We start from the raw sequence: 19431 nt of genomic DNA on the forward strand, positions 1-19431 counted from the left end.
TCTAGGTTCTCTAATTTATTAGCATACATTTTCTCATAGTAATCCCTAATGACTCTTTGTATTTCTGAGGTATTGGTTGTAATGTCTTTTATTTTTTTTTCATCTCTTTTTTGTTTGAGTCATCTTTTTCTCAGTCTTATTAAAGTTGTGTTCATTGTTCTTACCTTTTATGATAACCGACTTGTTTCATTAGTCTTTTCTATTGCTTATGCATGTGACACCCTCTCTATCTTATACATTTTATAACTGAAAATTTATCGCATTTGACCAATATTTCTTTTCTCTCTCTCTTTTTTTTTTGTGAGGCTGGAGGTGAAAACCAGGGCTGGTGCATGCAAGGCAAGAACTCTACCAACTGAGCTATATCTCTAGCCTTTTGACCAATATTTTAATTAAAGAAAAACCAGCCAGTCATGGTAGTGCACTCTTGTAATCCCAGAAACATGGGATCCTGAGGCAGGATGATCACAGGTTTAAGGCAAGTCTCAATAATTTAGTGAGACCTTGTCTCAAAATAATAATAATAAAAGAAAGGAATGCAGATGTAGTTCAGGGATAAAGTGTCCTTGGGTTCAATTTCCAGTCCAAAAAAAGAAAAACAAAATCAGCCATGATACCATAATGGTTTTACACTCTAAAATGCCAAGCTCTTAATATGATAAATGATCTTAAGAATTGGTAATAAAATATAATTATCACACATTAACCACCTAATTCTTACATAATTTACTATTTTAACTTTATTTTAATCTATATGTTATTCATACAGAATTTGTTCAGCAAGAGTTTTCAGGAAGAATTTTCTGAAATATTAAAAACATTCTACTTGAAAACCCCAAAGTCTTGGTAAAAGACTCATTTCTAACTTAGTATTATACTCATTTATTTTTTTCAGATGCATGTGTAATATCAGAAAAAATCATGGAAGATACCACATAACCTTAAGGTGGAAAGGATAGTAAAAGCTTTATGCTTCATCAGAGGACACAGTTGAATGTGTGTGTAAATATGAATATTCTCCATCAACGTGATGTCAATCATTTTGTACAAGGTGCATTTCGTACAAGGTGTATCGATGGTCACCTGGAATATTCTTTTTGTATTAAGAGCTACTCTTAATCTCATTAAAATGTGCACTTAAACTATCATAACTGTTACTATATAACTATGGAAAAAATGATTGGCAGAAAATGCAATAAAATCTGTAAAAACTATAATTGTGCTTAGAGGTAGGATTGACTTGTTTAATTCCTTTAAAGAGACAGTCTCTAAATTATGGTGGTTTAATTTGTGATTTTTTTTTTTTACTTTAAAGTAGTATGAAAGTGATATGTATTCAGCAGAAATTATACTTTAATCTGTTTCTGCGACTAGAAGTACATGGTAGACAACTTTTATGGTATTGAGTAACAGCAGTTAACAGCATCCAATTGGCCTTGTGATCAACAAAGTGAGCAATCACTATACTACAGGGTACTGTTCTGCTAAGCTATGATATATGATAGGTTGGTATATTAAATGCATGTTAAACTTAAAATAATTTTAATTTATCATGAGCTAATCAGGATGTAACATTCTAAATTGAGTATCAGCATTTATATTATATTGTACAATTTTTAAACCTTTAATATACTCAGTTTTGAACTTTGAGAATAAGTCATTTTGAATGACAATAATGCCTAAAAACCAAGGTGATCATGTGGAGAAATATAAACACCTTATTGGTAATGATCTCAAGGTCAAATAATTCTTTAATGAGTTTTTTTGTTGTAGATTTCTTTTTTCTGTTTTTAAAATTTCAGTAACAACATCTTGAAGTGTAATTTTATATCTTTGCATCAGACAGCACTATTTAGTTAAAATCACTTTGTCTTGTTTACTGCTGTGCGTGCGGGTCCTCCACCTTGGTTCTAAGTGTAGTAGAAAAACTAAGGGCCTCCTTAAAGATGTCTACGTTCTCATTCGTGGAATATGAAATACGTTACTTTAAATGATAAAATGGACTTTAGAGATGTTACTGTGACCTTGAACTAAGGAGAGTATTCTGGATCATGTGGGTGAAATCAAGATAATGTGTGGAAAGAAAGAGAGAAGGAGGGAGAGAAAGAGTAAGAGCTATGTTACTGTTGAAAAGGGTCAGACAGAAGTTCAATGTTTCTGACTTTGAAAACGGAGGAAGGGGACATAAGCCAAACAAAGGGGAAAGTCTCTGGCACGGTGAGGCTGGCCCGCCACATCCTGACAGGGGCGGAGGTGGCAGTGAAAACCGTGTGCAAGGGTAAGATGGACCCGGCCTTCCTTCAGGCCGAGGTGGCCATCATGAGGGCCATGGAGCACCCCAGCGTGGTGCAGCTGTTCCAGGTGATGGAGACCGATGACCGCGTGTACCTGGTGATGGAGTACGCTGGTTGGGGCCAGCTGCTGCAGTACATCCCAGAGGGGGTGGGCCTGCCAGAGCGGGAGGCGCAGGGATTGTTCGAGCAGGTGGCCAGCGCCCTGCGCGCGTGCCACGCCCAGGGCATCGCGCACAGGGACGTGAAGGCGGAGAACATCCTGCTGGACCCGCGAGGCCTTGTCAAGCTGTGCGACTTCGGCCTGGGCTGCCAGTTCAGGCGGGGAGAGCTGCTGGAAGCAGTGTGCGGCAGGGTCACCCACTGGGCCCCGGAGATGTTCCTCGAGCAGCCATACCACGGGCCCACGGTGGACGTGTGGAGCCTGGGTGTGGTCCTCTACTTGATGCTGACGGGGCACCTGCCCTTTGAAGGGGACACCCTCGAGGAGCTGAGGGACCAGGTGCTGCACCGCTCCTACGTCTTAGGGTCCCACGTGTCCCTCCACGCTCAGGACCTGCTGGCGGAGATGCTGACCCTGGACCCCATGGAGAGGCCCAGCATGGCCGATGTCACGAGGCACTCGTGGCTGAAATGGGCTTGGTGGCCTTTTGTGATTGATGCCAGGAAGTCCCGCCGCTGCTTCTGCCCAGATCCCTCCACAGTGAAGGTCATGCTTGACCTGGGTTTCCACCTCACTGACACCTGGACATCCCTGAAGGGCCGAAAGTTTGTCGAAGCCATGGCGACATACCTCCTGCTCAGGCATCAGCACACGCAGGGGGTGGGCCTCACGGTCCAGAGGAGGTCTGTGCACTCGGGGCTCCAGCCCAGGTCCTCTGTGGGTTCTCTCCCAGCCACCCTGCCCCGCCAGAGGAGCGCCAGCAAGCCCACCTCTCCCTCCAGGCAGGTCGTGCCAGCTGTACAGCAGCCGCGTGGGGAGCACCTGTGGCCCCAGCAGAGGCAGAGGGGCAGCAAGGGAGGCAGTCTGCCTGCCCTGGCCCTCCCCAGCCTGCAGGCCCAGAGCCCAGCTGCCCCTGGCAGGGCCCCGCAGCAGGACCTTGCCGCCCTGCCTCCTGGCCCTGGGTCTGGAGGCCACAGGTCACAGGTGGAGGGCAGCATTAGCCCCCAGGGAGTGTCACCAGGAGAGCAGGCCCTCCCCAGGCAGCAAGCCCAAGGAGGGACAGCGGGCTCCTCCCAGGAAGGCACCAAGGCCTGGCGGAGGGTGGCCAGGAGGATCCTCACCTGCTTCACACGAATGTGCTGTTGCTGCGTGGCTGCCCCCAGGACAGGACCCAGGCAGGAAAACGGGGTGGCTCGGACCCCAGAAGGGTGGGCACGCAGATGGCCAAACAAACTGGTTCCTGAGATGGTGGCCAGTTGAGATGGAGGTGAAGCCAAGCAGGTGGGTGTGTGCAGCCTGATGCGGCCCTTGCGCCATCCCTGATGGCCTTCACCAGGACATAACCCGCTGTCCCTGGGTGGGTACCAAGAAGGGGGCGTGATGCGCTCACGCTCAGGCCAGTCCCTGTCTTTCCCCTCAGGCAGCTGGCAAGGATCTGATCAGCATGGCGCAGGTGCTCCATAGAGGCGTGCCACCTGCAGGCACCTCCTTCCTATGAGTTCCAGTCCAGAGGGCCTGCTGGGGACAGGATGCCTGGAGACAAGTGCTCTCCCACCAACCCCCTCCCTGGTCTGCAAGAAAGACTGGGGAATCCTTTTCCCAGGACTCCCCTCCCCCCGCCGTGCTCTCCTCTGTCCCCTGTTTCTGGCATGGCAGACATGGCTGGTTCTTAATAAATTTCTCTTCCTCACAGATCTCCTCACTTGGATGCTTTCAGGGGGACCAGGGAGATTTGTCTGGGTTGCATCCTGCTCTGAGTTGGGGCTGGGCCACCATCCGTTTGAGCGAAGGGGTGGTTTTGTAGTACTGGGAATAGAGCAAGGCAAGAGAGGGACTCCTGGGTCCTGTGGAGGTCCCCTGGGCAAACAAGGACTCTCAAGTGCTTGGGAAGGTGGGAGGCTCCTGAGCTGCCTGGGGGCCAGCAATGCAGACCCTGTGGGGCACCTTCTGACCCTGCTGGTCCCTGATGAAGAGAGTGGAGAAGGGGAGGTGCCCTGGACAAAACATGCGCCCAGAGATCATGTCCTCAGTGACCTATCTCCTCCTGCTGGGCACACGTCCTAATATCTCTACCATTTACCCCTAGCCCACCAAGATACACAATCACCAATGTCTCCATCCATTCCTGAACTCACAGCACCTTTGATCCATTCACCTACCCCAGGACTCCAACACAGAGCACTGCTCCCCTGAGGTTCAAGCCTTCAAGGCATGAGCTCTCTGGGGACTGGGGAGAGTCAGAGCAGAACAGGAGGGGTGTAGACTTTTTTTTTTTTTTTTTGCTTAGAATGTGGATTCAAGGCCGACCATGGGGTCAGAAGACTCAATTCAGATCCGTTCTCTTCCACTGACCCTCTGAGTTACTATGGACAATGTCACGGAACTCTGCAAGCCTTAGAGTTCTTGTTTATTCCAGAGGCCTTATTGAGCACCTACTGTGTGTGTGTGTGTGTGTGGGGGGTGTTCACTCATGCTTGTCTTTGGGATTCGCCCCAGGATCCCCCCGCCCATGAAAGCATATTTGTGCCCTATGACAAAAACAGGACCCGCACTTTAGCCTCATGAACAGTGAAGCACAGACACGAGGCGGATCATAGGAGAGAGCGTGACACCTCCAAGGGTCTGTGTATATCTCCTCCTGCTTTCCTTCTCCCTGAAAGGAGTCTCCAGAAACAGAGGGTCAATATCTATATCCTCCAACCTTGAGCACATTCTCAAGTTCTTACCTCCAAATAACCCCTTGAGTGATGGATCCACTAGCATTCTTATAATCTATTTGTGAGTTCAGAGCCCTTTATGATCCTATCTTCTGCTCAAGGCCTAATCTCTGAGCTCACCTGCATGGGGACCAAGTCTTTAACACATGGGCTTAATGAGGACATGTAAGATCCAAAACATAACATTGTGCCCACAGCTCCCAGAACTGTTGTCTGTGAGACAATGTGAATTGCATTTCATTAATCTCCAAGAGTTCCTGTAGTCAATAGTTCCAATATGGCTCAAACATCCAAGTTCAAAGTCTTCTCTCAAGACTCAAGGATAAATATTTGATGTGAACCACTGTAAAAATCAAACCAACAGTTGCACATTCCCAAGACACACACACAGGATAAATGTCCCCATTACCAAAGGAAAGGAGTAGGGAAATGACAAAGAGGAATGATTCAAAGCAAGACCAGATCCTTCCAGGGCAAACATCAATTCCTGTAGGTCCATATTCAACATCTATGTCACAGTGTGGTATGATGTGAGCACCAAAAGGCTTGTGCAAAAACTCAACTGAAAGTGGATCAAGGACCTAAGCAATGGACCAGAGACCCTGCCATAACTAGAAGAAAAAGTTGGCCCAACGCTGTATCATCTTGGCTTTAGGAGTCAAGAAGACTCCTGGAGTGTAAGAAGTAAAACCAAGAATCAATACATGGGATGATAGCAAACTAAAAAGCTTCTTCACAGCTTAGGAAACAAGAGTGTAAAGAGACATCCTACAGAAGGGGACATCTTTACCACCAGCACCTCAGATAGAGCATTACTCTCCAGTATATATAAAGAACTGAAAAAAACTTTAACACCAACAGAACAAAACAAAAACAATCAAGAAAAAAACCCACCCAAATAACTCAATCATTAAATGGGAAAAGGAACTGAAAAGGTATTTCACAGAAGAAGAAATACTATTGTTCAAAGGCTGTGAAAAAATGTTCAACATCCCTAGCAATTAGAGCAATGTAAATTAAAACTAACTCAAATTTTATCTCACTCTAGAGTTAGGCCATTATAAAAAATACGAATAACAACCAATATTGGCAAGGATGTAGGGGAAAGTTTCACTAAATACATTGCTGGTGGGACTGCAAATTGATGCAACAACTCTGTATGGAGATTCATAGAAAACTTGGAATGGAAAAACCATTTGACACAGCGATCCCACACCTTGGTTTATACCCAAAGGACTTAAAATCAGCCTACTACATTGATACAGCCACATCAATGTTTAGAGCAGCTCAGTTCACAAAAACTAAGCTATGGAACAAACCTAGGTGCCCTTCAACAGATGTATGGATAAAGAAACCGTGGCATATATACACAATGGCCTATTTTCAGCCTTAAGGAAGAAATTATGGCATTTTCTGGTACACTCGGGGAGCAGGCACAGACTCTAGATAGCTCCCCAATATCACATGTGCCCAATATCACTTGTGCCCATGCATTCACTCACACACGCTCACACACACACACACACACACACACACACACACACACACACGCAGACACCATTATGAAGCCTGGTAAGATGGTGCCCACTTGAAATGCCTTCAAAGGTTGAGACTGAGGACTTGGGAGCACCATTTTGAAGTTCATCTGGGGAACAGTGTAGAGCTAAGGGGTCAAGTTCTTGTGTGGTATATTAGTCTCTGGTGTCCACAACTAGTTTGATGAAAAAAAAAAGAAGGTGGTAGTAGGAAAGCTGGGGAAAGGAGGAGGTAGAGTTGAGTTTACTCCTTCCTCCTCTCCACCTCTTGAGGACAAAGCAAGGAAGCCAAGTGAGGGAGAAGGAAGCTAGTTCTGTGCACACATCAAATCTCCTGGCCACCTGACCTTGGACTCATCAGACCCGGGGAAACCCAGAACTTGAACGCATGGATTTATTGTGATGAGCTAGCCTAAGATGGCGAGGGGCAGGAGTGTGACAGGGCAAGGCCTCTGGGCACACCTGTGTTTCTCTGTGCCACGGCAGGACCCATTTGTGGAGTCTAGGATTGGTGGCCTACAGGTGTGTCCTGGATCGCTTTGCATAGTTGAAACCACTGCCTTGGGGGTTTCAGGGTTCCTGGAGAGGGAGGTGTCTCAGAAATTCTGGGGGAAATGTGGACCAAGGCACGTTTGTTCTCAGCCCCGTTGGAGTGAAGAAGCTGGACCCGGGTGTCTTAGGGGACAGGGCATTGTGTGAGGTGCGGTGATGTGAGTGAAGGGCCACCACATTAGGACACCAACCTCTCTGAGGCGGCAGACAAAGGAGGGTGGAGGTGCTATGGACCGAAGGCCAAAGGAGCTGCGGGTGTTGGGACCAGACACACCAGGGCCATTGGAGCCCACTACAGGTTTTGGTAGGTGTGCGAGACACTGGGTGGGCAGGACGCACCTATCCTTGAGCTTGTGGACTTTGATCTTCGCATCATGACCAGTGCCAGGTCCTGGGGGCCAGAACCCCCAGGGAGAGGAGCACCATGGGCCAGGCAGGGCGCACAGGGCCATTTGTGGCCGTGACCTCACAAGGGGTGATTGTGAGGGCATTCCATGGGGCGTTATAAAAGGCAGGGGCGACAGCTGGGCTTCGTCCATTGTGCAGGAAGCTCCTGCTGGTGACCTGTTGGACTCTCAGCTATTCAGTGCATTTGGTGGTTGGTGGTTGGTGGTTTGGCGGTTCTGGTGAGTGTCTTTGTTCTTTGATTTGGGGTGTTGTTGTGTTGTTTTGTTGTTTTAGTCTTGCTTTGCTTGTTGTGTTATTTTACTGTAGTGTCCTCGGGTGGTGTGGCCGCTGATGGCGAGACATAGCGAGAGTCAGAGTAAGGTGCCCAGGAGCCCCCAGCGGGGCCTGGAGGCCAGCTCGTCCTCGGAGGATGCCCTGACGGGCCAGTATGAGGTGCTGAGGTGCATCGGGCAGGGCAACTTTGGCACGGTGAGGCTGGCCCGCCACATCCTGACAGGGGCGGAGGTGGCAGTGAAAACCGTGCGCAAGGGCGAGCTGGACCCGGCCTTCCTTCAGGCCGAGGTGGCCATCATGAAGACCGTTGAACACCCCAGTGTGGTGCAGCTCTTCCAGGTGATGGAGACCGATGACCGCGTGTACATGGTCATGGAATACGCTGGTTGGGGCCACCTGCTGCAGTACATCCCCGAGGGGGTGGGCCTGCCAGAGCGGGAGGCGCAGGGACTGTTCGAGCAGGTGGCCAGCGCCCTGCGCGCGTGCCACGCCCAGGGCATCGCGCACAGGGACGTGAAGGCAGAGAACATCCTGCTGGACGCGCGAGGCCTCGTCAAGCTGTGTGACTTCGGCCTGGGCTGCCAGTTCAGGCGGGGAGAGCTGCTGGACACGGTGTGCGGCACGGTCACCCACTGGGCCCCGGAGATGTTCCTGGAACAGCCATACTACGGGCCCGCGGTGGACGTGTGGAGCCTGGGTGTGGTCCTGTATATGATGCTGACGGGGCACCTGCCCTTTGAAGGGGACACCCTGGAGGAGCTGAGGGACCAGGTGCTGCACCGCTCCTACGTCTTACCATCCCACGTGTCCTTCCAAGCTGAGGACCTGCTGGCGGACATGCTTACCTTGGACCCCATGGATAGGCCCACCATGGCCGATGTCACCAGGCACTCGTGGCTGAAATGGGGTCAGTGGCCTTTTATCATCGCTGCTAGGAAGTCCCGCCGCCGCTTCCGCCCAGATCCCTCCACAGTGAAGGTCATGCTTGACCTGGGTTTCCACCTCACTGACACCTGGATGTCCCTGAAGGGCCGAAAGTATGACGAAGCCATGGCGACATACCTCCTGCTCAAGCACCAGCACTCGCAGGGGGTGGGCTTCACGGTCCAGAGGAGGTCTGTGCACTCGGGGCTCCAGCCCAGGTCCTCTGCGGGTTCTCTCCCAGCCACCCTGCCCCGCCAGAGGAGTGCCAGCAAGCCCACCTCTCACTCCAGGCGGGTCGTGCCAGCTGTACAGCAGCCGCGTGGGGAGCACCTATGGCCCCGGCAGAGGCAGAGGGGCAGCAAGGGAGGCAGCCTGCCTGCCCTGGCCCTCCCCAGCCTGCAGGCCCAGAGCCCAGCTGCCCCTGGCAGGGCCCCGCAGCAGGACCTTGCCACCCTGCCTCCTGGCCCTGGGTCTGGAGGCCACAGGTCACAGGTGGAGGGCAGCATTAGCCCCCAGGGAGTGTCACCAGGAGAGCAGGCCCTCCCCAGGCAGCAAGCCCAAGGAGGGACAGCGGGCTCCTCCCAGGAAGGCACCAAGGCCTGGCGGAGGGTGGCCAGGAGGATCCTCACCTGCCTCACACGAATGTGCTGTTGCTGCGTGGCTGCCCCCAGGACAGGACCCAGGCAGGAAAACGGGGTGGCTCGGACCCCAGAAGGGCGGACACGCAGATTGTGAAACAAAGTTGTTCCTGAGATGGTGGCCAGTTGAGATGGAGGCGCAGCCAAGCAGGTGAGTGGGTGCAGCCTGATGCGGCCCTTGCGCCATCCCTGATGGCCTCCTTCCCCAGGACATAACCCGCTGTTTCTGGGTGAGTACCGAGAAGGGGGCGTGCTGCGCTCATGCTCAGGCCAGTCCCTCTCTTTCCCCTCAGGCAGTTGGCAAGGATCTGATCAGCATGGCATAGGTGCTCCATAGAGTCAGCCATCTTGGAAGCGGATATTCCATTTCTAGTCAAGTCCTCTCTAATGAAATTCAGGTGACTAGAGAAGCACCATCCTGTCAATTCCTGACTAGACTGCATTTTTGTCGGCACAATTATTTTTGAGCCAAAGAATTTGCAGTGGTTTCTTATATAGAGATAGCATACCATGAAATATTTTATTAAAAATGTGTATTGAATACTGCCCTGTAATATTATGCTTATTTGGCACAAAAGCATGTGTAGCTATTATCTTATTAAGACATGTTTACCCTTAGGACTATGAAATTCATAACAATAAAACATAGCAGGGCCAATTACCACCTAATACAATTACCAACTCTATAATATTTTTTTCTTTTTAATCCTGAGGATTTGGGTGCTAAGAGGTGCTCTGTCATTGAGTTACATCGCCCACCTTTTTAATACTTTTTATTTTGAGACAGGTTCTCACTAAATTACTGAGGCTGGCCTCAAACTGTGACCCCAACTCCTGCTGCCAGCTCAAGGAATAGCTGGGCTCCTTGACTATGGTTGCAGGGGCCCTTGAGTCTAGACAACTGAACATTATTTAAGGACCCATGAGGCAGGGTGCTCCTATGATCTCTTTTCAAATGAATTTTTATTTTACACCCTTAAGACTTCTATGGGTGTAATTTTCTGAGATGCCCTCAAGGAACCTTTCCTTGTATCTCTGTATACAACACTTAGCTTCTCTTTAGTGGTGGTAATCACTTCAGCAACCACATCTTCTTGGCCCCAATTTTACATTTACTTCTTTGGCCAAACTGAAAGCCTTTTGAATCTTTCTTGGGTTTCCTTTTGCTTCTGATTATCATAGTAAACTTGGATTAATAACCACCAGCAATACCCATGCAACTTTCTGAATTTGTGCTGCCTTGAAATTTACTCCCCAGATTAATTAGTCCATCAACTATAGATTGAGACTCAAAGTTTCAGGTCATGGGCAAATTGCAGACAAATTCTTTGCTGTCATGTGACTGTATCTAACGTGACTTGTCTCTAATCCAATTCCTAAGAGTCTTCATTACATTCTGAAACCTCATGAGCATCGTCTTTTTACTGTTCATATTGTTATCAACATTCTGGTCTTCTCCGCTCCCATCAGAATTACCTAAAAAACTTTGCTTTTAACATTCTAAGTTTTCTCCAGCCTGCATCTCCAAACTTGTCCAAACTCCTGCCACAAACCAGTTCAAAAGGCTTATGAACCACATGGTCAGGTTACTCACAGCAACAACCCTACTTTTCAGTATCAATTTATATGTTAGTCAGCTTTTCATCGCTGTGACCAAAGTACCTGATAACAGTAACTTAGCAAAGAAATAATTTATTCTCAGTTCATAGTTTTAAGGATTAAACCTCTGACTTAGTGAGCCCAAAATAAGATTTTCTTTACGAATTCTCGGTTGATATATAATTTTAAGCACCTAACTAATTTTAGAAATGAAATTTTAAGCATCTAATTTTAGAAATGTAAGACAACAATTTCATGCTTCAACATTTAGTATTATAGACTCAGTTGTTATTTTGGTGTTTTCAAAATAAATTTTTTTTTCTGTATGTGTTTAAGGTTTTTTGCTTATGTTTTTTAATTTTTTATTTTGTTTTAGCAGAGCCTAAATATAGGTTTCCTTTGTGTATATACTCGGGGGAGTTTGCCAAGATTTACATTTGTGTTTTGATTTCTCTAATCAATTTTAGGTACCTTTGAGCTATTAATTTTTCAGTTATTACTTCTGTCAATTTTCCCTCCTTCGAAACTCCAGTTATTCATATGTTCTGTTACTTGACACTGCATGACACATTTTTTTACTCTGTTTGATTTGTTCTTATTTATGCACTTTAGCCTTTCTGTATTTCATTTGTGGCATTTCTACATTAGACTTTCTTCAAGTTTAATATATTTCCCTCTGTGTCCATATGACTCATGAGACATTATTTCACATATTTATTCTGTACTTTCAGAATAATACATGATTTTTACAGTCACTTTGTTTTGGGTATCTTTTTATTTTTACTTATTTACATCTTCTTTATATAGTTTCTTTAACATACTTAAAAGAGTTATTCTAAAGATATTGATAGCATTGTAGCTTCAGGAGCTAAGTGTCTGCTATTTACTAACTTTATTTTCTCTTCCTGGACAGACTTTTTCTCCTTTCATGTGTGCTTTAATTTTCATTTGAGTCCATACATTTTGTATGAGATGGAATGTTATGACTTAAGTTTATATAACTCCTCCCACCAATGAGTGTTTGCTTTCTTTTGATATAATTAAACTCATTTGGGCCTGGGTTACATTTTAGTTTGTGTCAGACCACTTCTGGTATGAAAAGATGCAAAGAGAGGACTGTGTGTGTGTGTGTGTGTGTGTGTGTGTGTGTGTGCGCGCGCGCGCGTGTGTACAGGTACGCTCATATGTTTTCAATTGAGAACCTGGTTAGAATCTTGTTCCTCTATCCCAAAAGACTGATAAATTTACTTGCTTCTTTGATGCTTTAACTCCTGTTTTAGAATTTGATCCTGAGTGATTTTCAAATATAGCAAATATGTTCAATAAAGATACTGTTTACTTAAAGCAGGCCACTTTTCCTATTGGGACATTTTGTCTGAGAATATGGGAAATTTCAGTCCAAAACCTCAGTAGTGCCTCGTGCATGCTAGGTGAGCACTCTACCAAGTTTCAGAAAATTTTATGCTAAATGTAATCTCTCAAAGTTCATCTGGTTCTTCCTTTCTTCATTACCATTCCTCTATTTATTCAAATTCAGATCATCAATCCATATCCAGAGCTGGCAGTCCTAACCAGGTAAGAAATAGCCAGACCATATGTTTGCATGAAATAGGGCTTTCTCACTTGGATTTAATTAATTTAATCCTCTCAATCCCACAATTTACTTTTAAACACACACACACTGTTTTACATGCACACTGTTCTAGTCAGCTTTCTGTTGGTGTGATTAAAAGATCTGACCAGAACAATTGTAGAGGAGGAAAAGTTTATCTGAGGGCTCACAGTTTCAGAACTCTCAGTTCATAGATAGGCAGCTCCATTCCTCAGGGTTTGAGGTGAGGCACAACATCAGCAGGGAAGAGTGTGGCAGAGGGAAGCTGCTCACATGATGATCAGGAGGCAGAGAGAGAGAGGCTCCACTGGCCAGATACAAAATGACCAAATACTCTAATGACCCATCTCTTCCAGCCACACCCTACTCACCTTCATTTACCACTCTGTTAATCCCCATCCCCCCATCAATAGATACATTCATTGATTGGGTTAAAGCTCTCATAACCCATTCATTTCTCTTCTAAACCTTCTTGCATTATCTTATAAGTGAGCTTTTGGGGACACATCGAAACCAACCCATGACACTCATTCCCACAAGGGATGGATCAGTAACCACATAGGTATTTTTAAAAGCAAAGCCAACCCCAACATATCATATGTTTTCTTTTATTATTTGCAGATTGCCAAGGACCTCCTCCAATAGGAGATACAGAAATTCTGTTAGGTTCCTGGCCTGACCAGCCTTACCCAGAGGGTACTCAGGCTACCTACAAATGCCACCCTGGCTATAGAACACTTGGTACCATCAAAAGGGCATGCAGAAATGGAGAATGGGTGGCTCTTAATCCAGGAAGGATATGTCAGAGTAAGTACTTCACTTTTTTAAACAATACTTATTCTTAAGTTTTAGGTGGACACAATATCTTTATTTTACATTTATGTGGTGCTGAGGATTGAACCCAGTGCCTCTTGCATGCTAGGTGAGCACTCTACCACTGAGCCACTACCCCAGCCCCGAGTACTTCATTTTTTTGTGTGAAACTTATGAAATCTTTTAGTTGTGAAAATGCTTAATACTTGATATTATAACAATAATGGTTGAATTATATCATTCTTATCATTTTAATACAAAACAATACATGATTATTTTAAAAAAGAGGACAGTAATCCGACAAAATTCAAAAACACATTCAATTATAAAATAATAGCTTTGCTATTTTCAATTTTCCTTATATTCAATGTTGTCCTCTAATTAAATGCCAAATATCTTTGTCCACCAACTCCTACATAAAATGTGTTCCCTGTATAACATACTAATACATATACATATATTATTTTTATTTTAGAGAAGCCCTGTGGACATCCTGGGGATATTCCATTTGGTTCTTTTCATCTTGAAGTAGGAAATAAATTTGAATATGGTGCAAAAGTTGTTTATAAATGTGATGAGGGGTATGTAGTCAATATTGAAAAGGTTTATAACTCAAATACTAAAGAGGAACTGTACTAATTTATATACACAAATAACTTTAAAATTAAGGTACAATATAAATTATTATATATGTATATCATACTCTTAACATTAAGAAATTCAAGCTGTATTAAATAAGTATATGGAAAAACAGTTCACATGTAAGTAAATGTTCACCCAAGGAATCTTTTTTACATTGTACTATTTGCAGGGTATTTTGGGTTATTTATGTTGGGGATAATTGGACATATAATAAAATTATAAATTTATAAAATTTAGGAAGAAGCAATTCTTTGGTTGTAAGTTTTACTTATAAATGCTATTATTGAAATTTCCATGTTATACAAATTCTTTTTCTCATTCATATCAAAAATGCTACTCTTTCGGAATCATTGATTTTATGCCTTCTAACCAGCCAGTCAGGTTTCCTGACTGATCTCATCACGGTACCTCCTTAGTATTTGTTCTTCTCTATTATTCCTCTCTAGGTAAAAAACTTATTTTGCAGAAAATTGTGTACATTAGAAAGCCATGATCTGATCACTGTAATTTTATACTAAACAAGAAGAATCAAGAGATTATAAATTGAATCATTATTCTCCCTTCAAACATTTCTTGATTTGGAGCAAGAAAATGTGATAGTTTAAAGGTCAGGCTGGACACTAAATCCATGTTGCAAACCTTCAACTCTCAGTATCTGTGTGTATAAATAGGTCTTCACTTGAATTTTGCTCTCTTTTTAAAGTGAACACATATCATGTGCATCATGGGATTAGTGAGAGAAAGAAATAAGATCCATGCTTGAAGCCCTTAAAAGATATCCTGGAATATTTCAAATGCCCAATAAGTTTTAGTTCTTAATAGTTTGGCCTCTTCAAAGGAAGTTTTTCAAACACATTTTCAGTCCAACTCTCAGTCATTACTACTGTCTTCTTCATATGTAACCACGTAGGTTAAGCCAATCTGGGCCTGAACTTTTTGATTTGCTCTATTTTTGAAATCTCCCTGTATTTCTAGAAAAGTCTTCCCTTTAGGTTCCAACAATGACTTGGAAAGGAATCAAAATCCATAAATTTCTTTTACTTGATTTCCTCAATTTTAACAATTCATATTTATAACTTGTTAAAGAAATTAGCTACAGACTTGCCTCTGATTCTGGCTCTCTTTACCTCACCCTGTGTCCACTAGGGGTAACTCTGCTATAGCTTCACTATGAGAGTTCCGGCTATTCTCAGTGTCCAACAGAACTTTGTCAGTGAAATCACTGATATTTATCAGTGAAATGAAGTGTCGAGATCATCCAGCAAACTAAAATAATTTATGTTATTTTAAAATTGTTTTATTTAAAGTAAATTTAACTCTTAAATTTATTTTCAAGGGGATATAAATCTTTTGACTGGGTTATAGATGTTGAAGTAGATTTAATTTTTTTTTTTTATATTTGTAGATGGACAGCATACCTTTATTTTATTTGTTTATTTTTATGTGGTGCTGAGGATTGAACCCAGTGCCTAACATGTGCAAGGCAAGCACTTTGCCACTGAGCTACAGCCCCAGCCCAGTGAAGAGATTTTTTTATTCTTTGTTTTTTGTCAACTAACCCTTTTTGATCTTTTGCCTTTAGTTATTTCCCTTGCGGAATACTAACCATTTAACTGGATATTCAATTCAGATATCCAGTTTTATAATCCTACAGGAATTATAAAATTTTTGAGAAGTTTCAAAAAACCTTAATTTTTTTTTTTTTATTATTCTGCTTGTCTGGGTTTGAGTATTGTGAGCTACTGTTTTTTGCCAATAACTATCAAATAGGCAACTTCATTTTTTTAAATTTAAATATTTATTTCTTTAGTTTTTAGGTGGACACAGTATTTTTATTTCACATTTATGTGGTGCTGAGAACCGAACCCAGTGCCTCACACACTCTAGGCGAGAGTGCTACCAATTGAGCCACATCCCGAGCCCCGCAACTTCATTCTTTTTCCTCCCCTCTCCCCTCCAAATATTTGGACCATGGGAGGCTTTTGCAGAATGTTTCAGAATATCTGAAAAATCTTTGGGAAATAAATGGATCTCTGGTGCAGGTGGAAAAAAAATAACCAGAAAATCTGCTTTCTCTGTTAAGAGGGTACATTCTAGCTAGTAGAGAAGTTACAGGATTATCTTAGTAGTCAATTATTTTGTTTCCTTTACATGAGTGATACATAGAATAAATGCTTGGCTCTGTGACTAAAACTAGGTTTATGAAAATGTTTTCTTTCCTTACAGAATTAGTCACAAATAAAAGCATTTTCCTTTTTTTGAGGAAGAACATTTATTTTACTTGTACAATGAGCAGAACAATCCTTATTTGCAAATGAACAAAGGCCCATGAAAATTATTTAGTGAGTCTGCAGGTCTTTCAAAGAAAAAAAGAGAGGGGGAGAGAAAGACATTTAAGACAGGAAGGAAGGAAGAAAGAAAGGAAAGAACAAATGATGGTAGGAAGGGAGAAAGGATAGTCGGGAAGGTAAAATAAAGGAAGAGAAAAAGAAGGAGGAAACGTATAAGTAGCTAATTTTCCATAAAATGGAGTTTTTGAGAGACATTCAGAATAGGATTAAGCTAAAAACTGCATGCAAATATGTAATCTCTTGCCAGTCTGTTATTTTTGTGTTTTCAGGTATCGAATGTTAAGCGAGAATAATTTCCGTGAATGTAAAGCAGAAGGATGGACAAATGATATTCCTATATGGAAAGGTAATATAAAATAAGTTTACAATCTGTCAAGACAGCTACACTATTTAAGCTTTTTCAAAATGTTTGGCATCAAAACATCCTTAAGTTTATAATTAAATATTTTTATTTAAATTATTTTTCTGGTTTATAATACAGTACAGTTCCTTCCCTTGCTGAATACTAACCACTTAACTGGATATTCAATGTGGATATCTAGTTTTATTATCCTACAGGTAGGTGGCTTTAAGAAACTTTTGAAAAATCTGAAAAAGTTGTTCTTTCTGCATTCTGCTTGTCCAGTGCAGCAATGTATCTAGTTATTTTGTTTTATTTTTTATTTTTAAATTTATTTTTGGTACTAGGGAATGAACTCAGGGGTGCTCAATCACTGAGCCACAGTTCTAGTCTTTTTTGGATTTTATTAAGAGACAGGGTCTTGCAAAATTGCTTAGGGCCTCACTAAGTTTCTGAGGCTGGCTTTGAATTTGTGATCCTCCTGCCTCAGGCTACCAAGTCATTGGAATTACAGATATGTACCAAACATGCCTGACAAGTCATTTTATTACTACATATTTTGTGTTTCGATATATCAAGTATAGGAGTTGAGGTTATAGCTCAGTGGTAGTGTGTTTATTAGCCATGCACGAGGAACTGGGTTTTATTTCCACTACCACAAAAATAAATACATAGGTAAATAAGAGAGAGAGAGAACAAATAAACAGGTAAATCAAAATCCCTTGGGATCCTTGTTAAAACTGAGATTTGGGTTACTAAAAAAAAAGGCCTACTGAATCAGTATCTTTGGGGTGAGAGAGAAGCACTCCTAGAATTTTCATTATAACAAGAATCCAGGGTCCTTCTACAGTAAAAAGGGCTGACTTCTACAACCTTGGATATTTGAAAATATTAAGTAAAATCAAAATAAGTACTCAAGTTATTTTGAACACTGAGGTAGAAGAGGAAGAAAATATAAGAACAATTTTTCTATTGAAATAAATATTATGAAGTTTACTTTTATATCTTTTAGAATGCTGGTTTATATTATTTGGGGGCATAAATGGAAATTTTGTATTTAGTCATTCTAAACATATATTTCTTAATAATTTGAGCTACTTGTTACCATAAAAATGCAAACTACCATTCAAAGTAGTTGTTTGTTCACTTCCACAGAAAAGAATCAGAGATAAACAGTAATTTTAATGTTACCAAGCCTTTATCTTTTGCAAACAGGTGTATCAAATGCTTCTAAAAATATTTAAGTAATTTTCTCTATTTTATCTTTCTGATGATTTTACACACACACACACACACACACACACACACACTTACACAATTTCATTATAAAGTTTTCAAATTCTACTAGAAAAATTTTATTTTTGTTTTTTTAGTTGTTAAGTGTTTTCCCGTGACAGAACCAGAGAATGGGAGAATTATCAGTAGTGCAACAGAACCAGATGAGGAATATTATTCTGGACAAGTCATGCAGTTTGAGTGTAATTCAGGCTTCAAACGTGAAGGACACAAAGAAATATATTGTTCAGAAAATGGTCATTGGAGTAATGAGAAACCAAGATGTGTGGGTGAGATATATTTAACTGCTTGCTTGATTGTTCTTAGTTTTTCTTATGAAAATATATATTTAAAAACATTGTACACAATAATGAATATCAATAATTATTAAAAAGCTAATGTTTATTAAGCATGTATAATATCCCTGTAGTTGATCTTAGTTTTCTATATGTCATCTATTTTCTACCTACAAAACAGTTTTATGATTTGTATGTACTAGTATCATCTCTATAATTTAAGAAAGTTTGGTGCAAAATTGTTGGCTGATTGATCAAAAAACTAACAAGAACAATTAGAGGAGGAAAAGTTTATTTGAGGTCTCTCAGTTTCAGAGGTCTCGGTCCATGGATAGCCAGCTCCATTCCCTGGGGCTCAAGGGACATGATGGTGAAATAATGAAGCAATGGAAAGTAGCTCAGGACATGATGATCAAAAATGAGAAAGAGAGAGAGAGAGAGAGAGAGAGAGAGAGAGAGAGAGAGAGAGAGACTCTCTCCTCACAACATACAAAATGCATACCCCAAAGATATACCCTTAATGACCCACCTCTTCCAGCCACACCCTACTTACTTTCAGTTACCACTCAGTCAATTTCTATCAGAGGATTAATGCACTGATAGGGTTAAGGCTCTCCTAATCAAATCATTTCACCTCTAAATCTTCTTGAATTGTCTCACACATGAGCTTTTGGGTGTTACTTCACATGTAAACCACAACAAAAATCAAATCATGCAGCCTAGATCCACAGCATAGGGAGTCTAGATTTAAACCTAGGTTATTATCTGACATCAACATCCATACTCTAACCATAAATATATTGTTGTTGGCTCTTTTTTCAGGGTGGTGGGTACAAGGGATTGAACTCAGGGGAAATCAACCATTGATCCATATCCCTAGCCCTTTTTTGTATTTCTTTAGAAACAAGGTTTGAGTTGCTTAGTGTCATGGAGTTGCTTAATGTCTTGCTGTTCCTGAGTCTGGCTTTGAACTTGAAATTCTGCCTCAGCCTATGCTGCTGG

The 19431-nt window shown here is 42.6% G+C and overlaps 2 protein-coding genes across 2 annotated transcripts in view; both read left to right on the forward strand.

Moving 5' to 3' along the window:
• Nucleotides 1–2151: 2151 nt before the first annotated feature.
• On the forward strand, nt 2152–3952 carry LOC308651301 (sperm motility kinase Z-like; the record flags this gene model as incomplete). Its single annotated transcript, XM_081298219.1, has 2 exons — nt 2152–3252; nt 3875–3952. The coding sequence occupies 2 exons, from the start codon at nt 2152–2154 to the stop codon at nt 3950–3952; spliced, it is 1179 nt and encodes a 392-aa protein (XP_081154345.1).
• A 4044-nt stretch (nt 3953–7996) lies between these two features.
• The window catches only part of LOC308651302 (complement factor H-like), a gene marked incomplete at its 5' end in the record, with an annotated part of 122863 nt that continues 111428 nt past the window's right edge, over nt 7997–19431 (forward strand). Inside the window, 5 exon segments of the mRNA XM_081298220.1 lie at nt 7997–9182; nt 13334–13519; nt 14001–14106; nt 16788–16864; nt 18232–18423. Coding sequence (XP_081154346.1) covers nt 7997–9182; nt 13334–13519; nt 14001–14106; nt 16788–16864; nt 18232–18423 — 1747 coding nt within the window.

This window comes from Spermophilus citellus (assembly GCF_964194105.1).
Source record: "Spermophilus citellus genome assembly, chromosome: 6".
NCBI classification, from domain to species: domain Eukaryota; kingdom Metazoa; phylum Chordata; class Mammalia; order Rodentia; family Sciuridae; genus Spermophilus; species Spermophilus citellus.